This window comes from Phyllopteryx taeniolatus, chromosome 2, assembly GCF_024500385.1.
Source record: "Phyllopteryx taeniolatus isolate TA_2022b chromosome 2, UOR_Ptae_1.2, whole genome shotgun sequence".
NCBI classification, from domain to species: Eukaryota; Metazoa; Chordata; class Actinopteri; order Syngnathiformes; family Syngnathidae; genus Phyllopteryx; species Phyllopteryx taeniolatus.
In genome coordinates this window covers 4,517,863-4,532,792 of record NC_084503.1, presented here as the reverse complement: position 1 = coordinate 4,532,792, position 14,930 = coordinate 4,517,863, and the positions used below count along the sequence as shown (strand labels likewise).

Sequence of the window (14,930 nt, the reverse complement as noted above, 5' to 3'; positions counted from 1 at the left end):
TTTTTTTTTTTTTAAATAAAAAGACTGCCTGTGTTTTCGTCCATGCTCTACTTAAATGAATATCAGCAAGTTGTTGTTGAAGGTCTATCAATTAGCCCTTATAACGATCTAATCGCTATCGGCCAATAATTAGCATTTTATGCTGATCGGCTGATCGACTTTGTCATAATTTGCCGATCCGCTCAGCAAAAGACATTTATTCCACGTTGCGTACAGTATATTTGAATCCAAAAGCTAGTTTATTTTTTAGCCTTGTCGCGTGTATTTTGGCGTAGTACTGTAAATATCTGACCACCAATAAAGTTAAAAAAAACAACAACAAAAAAACGTCGGCGGTGTGGGATAGACAACACGTAATGCCCGGCCGGATAAGACTACTAGACAAATTTGGTCTTTCACGATTGCACTATGTCAGACTACTGCAATAAAATCTTGTATTCCGATACCGACGCATCCCGTTTTTTACGATCACTGGGCTTCATCTTGTCAGCTCAAACGCGACCGGATACACTCGTTACCATGGTGACGACAGCAATAATGGATCGCGCCGTGTGTTTATAAGAACAAAATGAGGAAAAATGTGTGTTTGTGGTCACCGGTGCTTGGGAGAGGATGTTCGTTTAAGGTTTGCTTGAGGTATCATGTACTTTTAATACGATACTGCTCGAAAGCAGGCAACAAAACGTTACGTAGCCTAGCAAGCCAGTGCTAGCACTAACGGTTGTAAGCGAACATGCAGGCGTTCTGTTGAATCATGCTCTAAAGTTTTGGTGTGTGTGAAGTAATTTAATTACAGTAAGTTAGCACCCATTACTTCTGTCATGTTGTAATGTTGGTTTGATCTGACTAGAGCAGTGATTTCCAACCTTTATGGAGCCAAGGCATATATTTTACAATTGAAAAATCTCACACCAACAAACAAAAATGTCACAAAAAGTGGATACATTAATTACTGTATCTACTTCCTCCCATCGAATAGAAGACCATTAATTTGTTCCGTCTGTCACGATGCCTCACTGGCATAAATAGATGAACAAAGATACAGTATTGTAAATATATTTTTTGGAGCAATTGAGTATATACAGTAACTGAACAAGTCATTTAAATAGACAACTTTGCTCCATCTCTTGATCGGTTATAATTTTTTTAAACTCGCTGACATTTCCCGTGACTTAGGGATTTATTTATTTATTTTATAAGCACTCACGGTTAAATGTCTGGGTCTTGTTGACTCCACAATTTCCCTCCCTGTTCTCAACCGAGTAGCCAAAATGCTCCCACACTGCTGAACTAAATGCGCTTGAGGTTCCGCAATTTCAGGGTTAGTAGTCGTACTAGCCACATTTCCCCCGCTTCAGCACTTAGCAACATTAGCATTAGCCACGGTTTTGCTCACTTTGGTCAGATGACGATCACTGGAAAAAGTAGTCACGTGGCATGCAGTTGAAGGACACTTGCTGAAGAAAAGGATCTTCAATCTTGGCTTGCTTTTTTTTTTTAATCCACTTAATATTAATATTATTTATATTAAGTTTGGTAGCACTGTTAAATGTGAGAGATGTCTGGAAAAAAATACTTTATCTGCATCGGGTCATAACGTTTGCGTCGTTTAAATAAAGTGTGTCCAAATTATGAACATCCATTTTACATTTGACTCAGGGTTTTTTATAACTAGTATCATCAAACCTTAAAGGCAATGTGTGTGGAACTAATTTAATTGACTCATCCATCCATCCATTTTCTACACCGCTTATTCATTAGGGTCGTGGGTATGCTGGAGCCTATCCCAGCCAACTGCGGGCGAGAGGCGCGGTGTACACCCTGAACTGGTTGCCAGGCAATCACAGGGCACATACAGACAATCATTCATGCATTTTTTGGGGGGATGTGGTAGGAAACTGGTGTACTTAGACAAAACTCACGCTGGAGTATAAGTAAAGACGTTGGTGCATCCCCAACGACAACCTAAGGGTCGTTGAGACCAACGTTTCCACTGTGCACAGTTTACAAAGAATGAGCATTGAACTGTGATAGAAGAGGTTTTGAAACAACTTTTACACACCCCACCCACACCCAAATGTGTACTCAGAATAATGAATAATTCACAATTTTCAAGAATGTGATTTTCAAAGCCTGTTTAATCTGTTGTTGACGCTTGTAGTACGATATACGTGGCAGGTTGACTTCTCCCAGTGGCAAAGGGAAGCTTTGGCAAGCTTGTTTCTTGGTATCAGGCCCTGAAAGAAAATCTAGCACAACAAATCTCACAAGGGGAAAAGCTTGTTTGGAACATTTCACAGTACCTACATCTTATTCCCATATGAGCAACATAACTATGTGATTGGCGCCTTACCTCATTAGGATGGTTGTTCCAGAGCTTTTGCATGTTTTATTATTGAAAGTTGTCAGAATAGATTGTCTGATTACAGTACTACATTTCTGAAAAGGACTTAGTGAGATTTGAGGGTTAGCTGTGAAGAATGTGGGGCGATGATGATGCCCATCAAACATGGAATGTCACCTAAAAAGCCCTATTATGATATACTAAGCTCTTTATTATTTCCTAGTTTTAATGGCTCCCTTTTTTTGTTGCAAGGCATACACTTTATGCCACTGTTAGACATTATAAAGAGATCCTCAGGTGCGCTTGGTTTCTCACACTATTGCTATGTGATCTGCTTTGCGTGATGGGACACAAAGCCTTTTTGGTGACTCCAGCTCCTGATTTCAAGTTCTTAATAGGTCCTCGAGGAACACAACTTTGTGACACACCCAAATCTCCCAGCTGTCTGCAATGGAGTTGACATTGAATGTACATGTTGGTAAAGACAAAAATAGCCTCTATTTGTATTTGCCATGAGATTTACAAAGTAAATTGCCATTTTCAGAACAAAAATGTTAAATACTGGTAGTGGAAATAAGTGAGCAATTTTAGGTAATTAATCACATGGGTATCAATTTCTTTGGGTTGGGGGAGTGCTGCGTTTAGGGTTGATTGGTCAAGCCTGCACCTCACTGTGGAGGCATGACCAATCAATCCAAGCTGAACTTTAATAAAACTTTTAGACAGTCATATGAACAGTTTGAAATTGTAGCAAAAAATGGGAAAATTAAAAAAATCCTGATACCGATCAGCTGAAAATTACTTTATCGACCCCGATTTCTGATCACATAATCGAATTGGGACAACTCTATTGACCAAACTTGGACGTAGGTTTCCGGCCGACCGTGACTATGCTATTTTACATTCAAGACATCCATATCACTTTCACAATGTTTTTGATGTACAGAACTTGAACTGCCTCTTGAACAGACAAAATGCTGCCTCACTCATCTTGAGGTTAGCCCTGAAAGTAACAACAGTGACATTATTAACAATGCCTAAGAGTATTGAATATAAAAACAATGTCAAATATAAGAATGTACCCTTGTTCTGCATCCAGAAGGAATTTTTAATTAAAATAGCTCTTGGCATGGGCTGGATTTTGTGTTTGTAACCATCAGCAAGAGACTCAAACCCCTTTTGTAAAGAACTTATAGGAATGGTGTTGTATCACACTCGACAGTTTGCTTTTGAGCAACAGTTGTTCCTCCTTGCAGCGGCTTTGACATTTTGTTGCAGCCTATTGTTAGGTTGTCTATATAAACTAATAACTTGTGAAAAGTTGCTTAAAATATTATGTAATCTTTTTGTTAGTTTAGCAGGTTTACATGCATGTTGTGTTCCTTGTGCCATTTGGCCAGCTTCCATTGATCTTTAGTCTTTATTCCACAATAGTACAGTATTTTTTCACAGCAGTGGCTTTAAACATTTAACATTAAAAACCTTGTAACAATTGTTGGGGGGAAAACAAAACAAAAACAATAGCAGAAAAGATGTTGAGCTTGAAGCTTGCTTAAACCTCTTCCTATTACAAAATAAAGTACCAACAGCTTACTAGTTGTTGTTGAGACCTGTTTCCAGGCTTGGCTAATAGTTTTAGAATTGCGTATTCTACCAATTATCCCATCGATTGATAAGATAATAATTGATTTGGCATTATTGACACAGTAACGTGCATGTTAGGTGCAGATATTTCTGTCCACTCAAGGTCACTAGCCTCACGTTGTACTGTAGTATCTGTGACTTGGACTTAGTGCTGGTCGATATGGAAAAAAATCTATCATGATATGGGCCATTTCATATCACAATAGCAATATACCACGATATAATACGTTTTCAGTTATTCTATTAAAAATTATGCAACATACTATGACTGCTTACATTTTCTCACTTTATTTGAATGTGACCTTAAACAGACCTGTCACAAATGAGAAATGCATCCAGTAGTGGTGCAATTAGGGCTTCAGCTATAAAATATTTTAGTAATTGAGTATCCTAGTGAGCATTCTATCGAATAATCAAGTATTCGGATAAACAATATTTTTGCTCGGTTAAAGGTTATATTTTACAGCAAACTAAAACTAAAAATTCACCATGTCTAGAAACTAGGATATGTAACAAACAATCAATGTACAAGCTAAGCAGGAATTTGCCCTCTGGAAAGTATTTTCCCAGGTGTTTAATGAACCCATGTAATGTATTAGTACTGGAATTAATGAACTTTTCTCTTCTTCTGCACCGCTTTATCCTCACAAGGGTCGCGGGCTGCTGGAGCCTATCCCAGCTAACTTCGGGGGAGAGGCGGGGCATACCCTGAACTAGTTGCCAGCCAATTGAATGGACTTTTCTGCCATATTCTAATTCATTGAAATGTACCTGTATATTGGAGCACATGAAGCACCATTGGTCCTTGATATCTTACCATCAAGCAAGAGTGAACCACACTTCCTTGTTCACCACACAGTATTGTCTACTAGCCAGCTTCTGACTACTCACTTTTTCATGTTTTTATGAAGAAGTCATGTTATAGCCGTGGGCATAGTTGTCATGGCTCATCATTTCACTTGGAAATGCTGCCACACTTTTGCCATTTTCTTTTTTTTTTTTTTTTTTTTTTTCTTGCATATTTATTCTTTTTGCATTCCAATTCCTTCAATCGTATATGGCCGCTTCCGTGTCCTTCTTCCCTTGCTGAGGTGACATAACCGCGCTCTGTCACGTTAAAAGTACCCCGTACATGCGCCCTTTGAGATTTACAAATTAATAATGGTTCCCAGAGACATAACGACTCATTGCAGCCCTGCAGCATACATTGTGAAAATCGGAAAAATTAAAAACAAATAAATAAAGATGGAAACGATACAGTAGAAATGGCACAATAGAAATTTCTATCGTCCCCGTGATATGTATCGCCGTATCAGCCAGCACTACTTTGAGTGTGTATAGCTTTAAAAAGCGGGATCTGGCACGGTAAATGACGCAGGCATCGGCGAAGGAAGAGGGTAGAGTTGGCTGGTTGTTCTGTGTCTTGAGTGACTCTGGTGAGTTGTGGTCATCGACAGCTTCTGTATGAATATGCTGTTTACGTGTTTGTTTTCCTATTGTTTGTTGGAGAAAGCAATTAAAAGTGCAACAACAGCTGTCTATGCTTGACCACTTGCGCGGGCATTACAGTATGTTTTAACTAGCGGTATTAGGCTATACTAAATTAGCTAACATGGATACGTTGTATTGGCGATTGTGGTACACATTGCACTGAAGAAGATCAATTAATCATCTGATTTTTATACCCATCCCTAGAGTCCGTCCGTGGTCAACTTTCTTTTTGGGAATTCTTGACGAATTGTTGCTTAGGGGAAGTATGTAACCACACAATAAGTGTGGAGGTCTTGTGAGAATTTTTTGGCACATCTTCTGCGGCGCACAAATCCAGTTGGAATCACTGGATTTGCTTACATTTGGCCAATCTACCAGTTGAAAGGTATTTTTGAAAGGTTTTTTGTTTCTAGGTTCATAGTTCATTTGCTAAAAACTGTGAAGTTATAATTATACAGTTTTACAATAACAAATTTTGTCCACTTTATTTGACTGGGTGTTGGTGTTTATGATCACAGGATAATTTAAACTGAACACATATGCTACATATAAATGCATCATGAACCCTGTTTGCTGTCAGACGTTTATCAAGGGTTCAGGAATTTGTCTCATATTTCCCTCTGCACTGTGAAATGCAACTCCAAAATGAAATCGTTCATATCAATTGGCTGCTCTTAAGTCAGTTATTAATCATATCATTGGGGCATTTTGTTGCATGTTATGTTGTGTACCTACTTTTTTAATGTGCCAACCTTTTTTACTGTCTCTTTTCCAGAGAATGCCAGCTCCGATCAGATTGCGGGAGCTGATCCGGACTATCCGGACAGCGCGGACCCAGGCAGAGGAGCGCGAAATGATCCAGAAAGAGTGTGCTGCTATCCGTTCATCTTTTAGAGAGGAGGACAATACATATCGTTGCAGAAATGTGGCAAAGCTCCTTTATATGCACATGTTGGGCTACCCGGCGCACTTTGGGCAAGTAAGTTAACAGCATGATATTATACTGATGGACACTCTGTAATATCCTGACTATAAATCTCCTAACCTAGTTTTTTTTTTTTTTCTAGCTTGAGTGCCTGAAGTTGATTGCATCCCAGAAGTTTACTGACAAGCGAATAGGTTATTTGGGAGCTATGCTGCTGTTGGACGAGAGGCAGGACGTTCATCTATTAATGACAAATTGCATTAAGAAGTAAGCTGCGGCCTGAGGCGCAATGTTTCCATGAGATACTTTGTTGTGAAATCTGTTGTTGTTCTTCATAGAATGTGTCTGGAGTGTTTTTACTTTTTGTGACGTCAATTTTTTTTTATGTACCTGTTTTAGTTGTTTAATGATGCACCCTAAGATTTGTGGAATATAATTATTCTCTGGTGTCCCTCAGTGACTTGAATCACAGCACACAGTATGTCCAGGGACTGGCCTTGTGCACTTTGGGCTGCATGGGCTCCTCAGAAATGTGCCGTGACCTGGCAGGGGAGGTTGAAAAGCTGCTGAAAACATCCAACTCTTACTTAAGGAAAAAGGTGAACTGTATGTTGATAAACTGTGGTACGTCTACATACAATCCCAATTCCAATGAAGTTGGGAGGTTGTTTTAAACATAAATAGAAACAGAATACAATGATTTGCAAATCATGTTTGACCTATATTTAATTGAATACAATACAAAGACAAGATATTTAATGTTCAAACTGATAAAACTTGATTGTTTTTAGCAAATCATCATTAACTTAGAATTTTATGGCTGCAACACGTTCCAAAAAAGCTGGGACAGGTGGTAAAAATGACTGAGAAAGTTAAGGAATGCTCATCAAACACCTGTTTGGAACATCCCACAGGTGAACAGGCTAATTGGGAACAGGTGGGTGCCATGATTGAGTATAAAAGGAGCTTCCCTGAATTGCTCAGTCATTCACAAGCAAAGATGGGGCGAGGTTCACCTCTTTGTGAACAAGTGCGTGAGAAAATAGTCAAACAGTTTAAGGACAATGTTCCCCAACGTACAATTGGAAGGAATTTAGGGATTTCATCATCTACGATCCACAGTATCATCAAAAGGTTCAGAGAATCTGGAGAAATCACTGCTTGTAAGCGGCAAGGCCGAAAACCAACATTGAATGCCCGTGACCTTCGATCCCTCAGGAGGCACTGCATCAAAAACCGACATCAATGTGTAAAGGATATCACCACATGGGCTCAGGAACACTTCAGAAAACCAATTTCAGTAAATACAGTTCGGCGCTACATCCGTAAGTGCAACTTGAAAGTCTACTATGCAAAGCAAAAGCCATTTATCAACAACACACAGAAACGCCACCGGCTTCTCTGGGTCATCTAAGATGGACTGATGCAAAGTGGAAAAGTGTTCTGTGGTCCGACGAGTCCACATTTCAAATTGTTTTTGGAAATTGTGGACGTCGTGTCCTCCAGGCCAAAGAGGGAAAGAACCATCCGGACTGTTATGGATGCAAAGTTCAAAAGCCAGCATCTGTGATGGTATGGGGCTGTGTTAGTGCCAATGGCATGGGTAACTTGCACATCAGTGAAGGCACCATTAATGCTGAAAGGTACATACAGGTTTTGGAGAAACATATGCTGCCATCCAAGCAACGTCTTTTTGATGGACGCCCCTGCTTATTTCAGCAAGACAATGCCAAACGACATTCTGCACGCGTTACAACAGCGTGGCTTTGTAGTAAAAGAGTGCGGGTACTAGACTGGCCTGCCTGCAGTCCAGACCTGTCTCCCATTGAAAATGTGTGGCGCATTATGAAGTGTAAAATACGACAACGGAAACCCCGAACTGTTGAACAGCTTAAGGTGTACATCAAGCAAGAATGGGAAAGAATTCCACCTACAAAGCTTCAACAATTTAGTGTAATCAGTTCCCAAATGTTTATTGAATGTTGTTAAAAGGTTTTGTAACACCGTGTTAAACATGACCCTGTCCCAGCTTTTTTGGAACGTGTTGCAGCCATAAAATTTAAGTTAATGATTATTTGCTAAAACTATAAAGTTTAACAGTTTGAACATTAAATATCTTGTCTTTGTAGTGTTTTCAATTAAATATAGGTTGAACATGATTTGCAAATCATTGTGTTCTGTTTTTATTTGTTTAACACAATGTCCCAACTTCATTGGAATTGGAGTTGTAAAATAAATGCAGTCTCAAGCAGGAATTCTCCAATAACCCCTCCTTTCCTTTTTCTTATATTGTCTTATGTTTTACAGAGGTGTTATGTGCTGCCGTCTAGTCTAGTACTCTAATTAAACCATCAAATGCAACTTGACAGCTCCACTAATTACTGGAATTTAGTCAACCAAGAGAACAATACAATAAAAATACCACACTTTGCACCTTTACAAGTGTAGTTATTAATTGATGAACTTAAGTTTTAGACTGCATTTTAGCTAGCTCTACCACTTATACTGCCATAAGTGTATGTACCATAAGATAATTACAGTAATTATAAGATAATTTTAACAAAACAATTTTCATGATTATTGGGAAAGAAATATGCAACCTGGAGCAAAGCATGTTGACTATGCATGGACAGCCCTGTGTATTTTGCATATGTGCTGAAGAGTTATTACATTTTTAAATTAAAGTCGAATATTGTTTTTGGTTCAACTCCTTGTTTTATTTCCTGAGTCTTATGTCTAAATATTTGTTTTGCTGACAGGCGGCGCTGTGTGCAGTTCACGTCATCAGAAAGGTTCCCGAACTTATGGAAATGTTCCTTCCAGCCACAAAAAACCTGCTGAGCGAGAAGAACCATGGTTAGTGTAAACAGTTTGTCAAGATGCGTTTTGTGCCTGCCCTTCACCCCTGCGCCACTCATCCTTTTTCCTGCCATGCTCTGACTGCACTGTACTCTGTCCTTTTTGATGTGTCTCCTTTACAGTACAGTGTAGGATTAATGGACCCAAAACAAAAAAATAAAAAATGAAAGTACTGATTCAGTTAAGTAATTTGAATGATCACTATTGAGCATTTGTCTTGCAGACTTTGTATCAAGAGTCTTACGCCAATAGGAATAACAAACAATAAAAACATTTTCCTGGAGTTATTTAAAAAAAACAAAAACTGTTTTATACCAGCATTTTTAATGAAACCGTTAGACAAAATGCTCTTACGTAAATGTAATTTTTAAAATATTTTAAATAGACATTCTCAAGTTCTGTGTAATAATGACTGACAAATTATTTGTTTGTTCTTCAGCTTATAATAATGGGTAGCAACGTAAAACGACATGTACGCACAAGGCTCACGGTTTAATCAAAGAACGTGCATTTACATTTAAATCACTGTAATTCACAGTCATAGTAATCAATGTTTGACCTGCGGACTCAGATCAGTGAAATTGTCCTCCTTATTAATTATTGGCTCATCACATTCATTATATAAGATTTTTGACACTAGGTTCATTTGAATGATGATTGACCTTTCCTCTTCTGCGCGTTGTGCGTCTCATCCTCATCTCTAAGGTAAAATGAAAGAGGGAGGTGTGGTCTGAAGCGGAAGTACGTGTTTGAAAGCTGGTTCTGGTAGTTAGTAGAGGCACTCATTCTAAACATGTCTTTGTAAAATGTTTTGTCATTGGTTTGTTTGGCTACATTTAATTCGACTTGTAGGCGAACAGAGAATCTAATTAGAAAAATTAAGTGGAGATTCACTTCATTGGACAGCAACAATATGCATATTGTGACGTTCTTCTATTCTCTCGCTTTCTCTCACTCACTTACATACTTACCATATGAGCCCCCCTACTGCATAATGTGCATTCTTGTTTGTAAATGATCAAATGAAACAATTAGCATGTAATCCTACAGCTGCTGTATAGAATAGATTGGAACCACTACCATGATGATTAGTCTTCTGCCTCATCATGATATTATGGTGTGCACTGTTGTGGCTGCTGGCTATGATAAACTTTCAAATTCATCTCCAACTCGCCATCTGAAGTTTTATTACATGCCTTTACAGCTGCAACTAATGCAGCTTCTCCCCCCATCTTGTCAGTGTAATGACCTCTAGTTTGTTTATCCCCCAGGTGTTCTCCATACATCTGTTGTCCTCCTCACTGAGATGTGTGAGAGAAGTCCTGACATGCTGTCTCACTTCAGAAAGGTACAAACCCAATCTTTTAACTCGTGATTTATTTATGCAGTATAGCTCTATGAGCCTGCCTGTGTGATGTTTTTTTCCTCATTAAGAGTCCACCAAACAAAGCTGGTGTAATGGTACCACTGCGTATTTTTAGTAGGGCTGCAATGATTAATGGCATAGCTAATAATTTGAATACAAAGGTCTACCCAAAATCTCTGCCTCAAAATTTCACATGGATCCTTTTTCCACATGTAATGTTATGCCAGTCGCACACTCCACTCGGTGTACAAATAAGGTTGCATGATGGCGGCAATCCAGGAGCAAAGAGTCTTTAAAAGACAAGAGAGTGTCCAAAGTTGTAGATGATTTCACACTTAAAAAAGAAACTAAAGTGCAATGTGTACCACGACAGCAGATTTACAATCACCAACACAAGGTGACATATCAATGTTAGCTAATTTAAAAAAAACAATATTTCACAAATTCTGCCAGGGTATGTGAATTTATGGGCACAACTGCACATATATGCAGTCATACATACCTCTGTCATATTGGAATGAATGTGTAAGATACATGTTTATTATAACCACTAGGTGGCGGTGGCATTTGGGAATGAAAGTGTACAGCTTTTTCATAACCACTAGATGGCAGCATACATTTATAAAATGTGAATGTTTTTTCCATTTGCCCCTGTACCTATGTATAATGCGTACTATTGACTTTGACAATTTTTTGGGGGAAAACAATTTGCATTATACACGAGAAATTACGGTACTATAGTAGAACATGAAGCTGGCGACCCTAAAAAATACCTGCACCTCACATGCCTGTTGCTCCCGCCTTAATAAAAAGCATGCTAGTGTGTCCCTGTCCTGCTCTGCTTTATATAGACATTAAGTTGGTTGTACTCTACTAATAGCAGTATTTAGTGCCTGCGTTTTACTTTGGATTATGGATTTAGTAAGCTCATGTCATATTTTAAGGTGTCATACTCCCTTGTGTTCACATTTGCATCTCTCAGTTTAAGATGGGACACTCGTGAGAGAAAGTTAATGGCAAAGCTCAGCATTGCCAAAACATGCACATCCAGCTATTTTTAGGTCACGTGCAGGATACAAATGTGTGTGTGTGTGTGACGGTAGAAGAAAACTGGATGTCTGCACACTGGATTAACAGCTCCCAGCACTAAAATGACAGAGGCAATGATTCACCAGGCAAGCTGTTAAAGCACAGTGAGATAATAATTCCATGTCCCTATACCCACTTCTCCGCTACCTACCAAATAAAAGTGGCCAAGTGTATTTCTGGCCCTTAAGGGACACACTGTAAGACAACGCAAACACCTGGTATTTTTACTGAATTGTGCGTCAGTGTTTTATGTTTCTTTTGTTGTCTTTTTTGCTTGTACTCTATTTCACTTGCTGCTGTCCTCTCTTGATGCAGCAAAAACTATGCCTGAAGCGCCACCCCTCATGTTCATGATCTACTTATTTTGAGCTCTCTGAAAGTGAATGATTTTCCACTCCCTAACATCTACCTCATATTTTTTCTGTCATTTGTCCTTGTTACAATTCCTGCATTGTGTTAGAATGAGAAGGTAAGAGTGCATTCTGATCTCATAGCTGGTGCATGCTGTAATTAGTAATCACTCTCCACAGTCAACCTGAGATGTAACCAATCCGTTCTGTAATTCATGGTGCTTTTTTTTTTTTTTTTTTTCCTCAAATCTGTTTTAATTTGGATTTATCTTGTACGGTGATCATTACAATGTCAGTGTTATCAAGAGTACCAATACGATGACTCATTTGTCAGCTACATTCCTCATACAATTCTCCTGAGTCTGATTTACCAAATATGCAACTCATTCGGTCACTGTTGTGGGTGAATTCTCACGATTGCTACAGGTGTGGTCAACAGGAACTAATGGTATTCACAATCTTTGTCACCAAGGTTGTTTTCATTTATTTACAAAGTCTGTCCTAGGTGTGCAGCTGTGTAGTAATGTTCTCTTGAGCAGTTAAAACTGAAGTAACAATGCTAATGTTAAGTTATGGCAGTTTTATTTTGGGTTGTTTGTTGCCATCCTCACAATTGCTGTAAAATATGTGCGAATCTACCCAACTTCAGTTAGACCAGTAACCCTTAGATGAAATGCCGTATTCCTCAAAAAGAGAGCACTTGAAGATTAATTGATTTTCTTGTGGTTTCTAACAAAATCTATTTCTAAAATAACATTTATTTTCACTAAGTGGTCCGATTAGTTAAATATAACCTGTTCTAACCAAATATTTCTCTACAAAGAAGGTTTGAGATTTGCAGTTTGATTGCCTATGTTTTCGCTTTTTAATTGCTAACCCCCCCATTTTATGCTAGATAGTCGCAAATGATAATAATGACCGCATTTAAAATTTTATTTTTCCTGTATTGATGCAGACTATTGAAATATCTAAGCAAAATATTGTGACACCACCTCTTTTCTCTTTTGCTCTTGGTCTTTTATTGTAGCTGGTTCCACAATTGGTGAGAATCCTGAAGAACCTAATCATGTCTGGATACTCACCTGAGCATGATGTGTCGGGCATAAGTGATCCTTTCCTGCAGGTAAATCTCCTCAGTCTGTGCCAAGAGCAATGTTGAAAAACATTTAAAGTGAATGTCTAAGTTTTAATTGCTGAAAACCTGAAGGGTTAAACCATGAAATTACAATTTAGATGTGGTTGTTAGGACCACTGCACACAGAGTGAAAAAAAAAAATATATATATATATATATATATATATATATATATATATATAATACACACACACACACACAGTCGGAGACTGAGTATGGGTATGAGTCGGACTAATAGCCGCACGTCAGGTGATTGACCCCCGTACAAATAAATTTGCTACAACAGAAAAACTCCAACCCTCTGTGTTCTTATTTGGAAACAACATTTTGAGGCGTCATGTACACCATGCATTTATTTTATTGAACCGCAAATAACATGGGGAAATTGTCAAGGAAAAAGTAGATTGCCCTCGCCACTGTAACTACATTATAATTGCCTTGTAAAGCAAAACACATTGAAATTCACAGATACTATGATGTAGAACGTGAGGATGGCGACCCCATATGGAGAAAAATAATACCTGCACCTCAGATGCATATTTTGTATTGGTATTATGCAAAGCTTTAAACTAATGTGGAACCTCGATTTAACGGACTAATGCGGGGGAGGGTTCTTCCGTTAAAGCTGTTTGTCCGTTAATTTAAGCACTTTTTTTTGGCCTAAAAACACCTATTACAGTACAAAAGTATTGTAAATAAGTGTAAAATAAAGTTTGAAAATGTTTGAAAAGTTTTAAAGTTGACCTAAACTAACCTTTAAACATTGCTGTGATTGTCCAATACTGCTGTAAAAGTGCCGTGATCGCTGTTGCAGCTGGTGGGAGAAAGTTGTGGTGGTGGCGAGTTGAGGGTGGCTTTCTTGAGCCGTGAGTTCAGCGTACTTAGTTTTCCCACCCACCTCCGTTACGACTGGACGCCATAAAGAAGGGCTTGACCAAAAATCTAAATCGTTATAGCACATGTACGCGACGAGCGCCCGAGTAAACAAGCGGCTAGTCCCGAAAATACGGGTAAAGGTCTCTGTCTGTTCCTCGCGCTAGTAAGCCAATTCTGGATCCAACGGACTTTGTCCGCTACAAAGGGGCGTTTTGAGTTCCAACTGGACTCTGTTTTCTGTCCTTTATAACCAATGTCCATTAAATCGAGGTTACACCGTATACATGAATAATAGAGCAGATATATTGTGGCTACTTTATGGATTTTTGTCTTATCGCGGGGTTCTTTAGAATATCGCATAATCTCACTTATACCCAGAAACGTATATTTTGTCATACGATATGGCATTTGGACGATTCAAATATTCACAGCAAAACTTGTGGCAGACGGTCAGTCACTCATGAATACTAGTTGCCGAACCCCACACACTCTGTGACAGACAGTTCAGTCGGGGTCGGCAGGGTCGCTTACGTATGCGACGGGCTTTAAATAAAGTGAATTGCATTTCGTGTACGTTGACAGACTTCTCTTATTCTTAGGTGCGGATATTGAGACTACTGCGAATTTTAGGCAGGAGCGACGATGACTCCAGTGAAGCAATGAATGACATTCTTGCACAGGTTAGTAACTTATCTCCTTATGTGACATTTTTATTCTAGTCATTTTTGTTTCTTTACCCCCATGAGGATAAGCGGTATGGAAAATAGATTGATTTTAAACTATGCTGTGTTACATTTTCTTATCAAACCACACATTTCCCTTTTGCTCTGTGCATCAGGAGTCTTTCTCGCA

The 14,930-nt window shown here is 38.7% G+C and overlaps 1 protein-coding gene across 3 annotated transcripts in view; it reads left to right on the top strand.

The window, feature by feature from the left end:
* Positions 1–14,930, top strand: part of ap1g1 (adaptor related protein complex 1 subunit gamma 1) — a 32,484-nt gene that overhangs the window by 1,051 nt on the left and 16,503 nt on the right. For all 3 annotated transcript variants that reach the window (XM_061754607.1, XM_061754598.1, XM_061754589.1), the window contains exons 2-8: positions 6,255–6,458; positions 6,547–6,671; positions 6,862–7,003; positions 9,164–9,260; positions 10,535–10,611; positions 13,096–13,191; positions 14,678–14,758. In XM_061754607.1, the coding sequence (XP_061610591.1) occupies positions 6,258–6,458; positions 6,547–6,671; positions 6,862–7,003; positions 9,164–9,260; positions 10,535–10,611; positions 13,096–13,191; positions 14,678–14,758 (819 nt within the window). In that variant the 5' untranslated portion in view covers positions 6,255–6,257. The remainder of the gene's footprint in view (positions 1–6,254; positions 6,459–6,546; positions 6,672–6,861; positions 7,004–9,163; positions 9,261–10,534; positions 10,612–13,095; positions 13,192–14,677; positions 14,759–14,930) is intronic.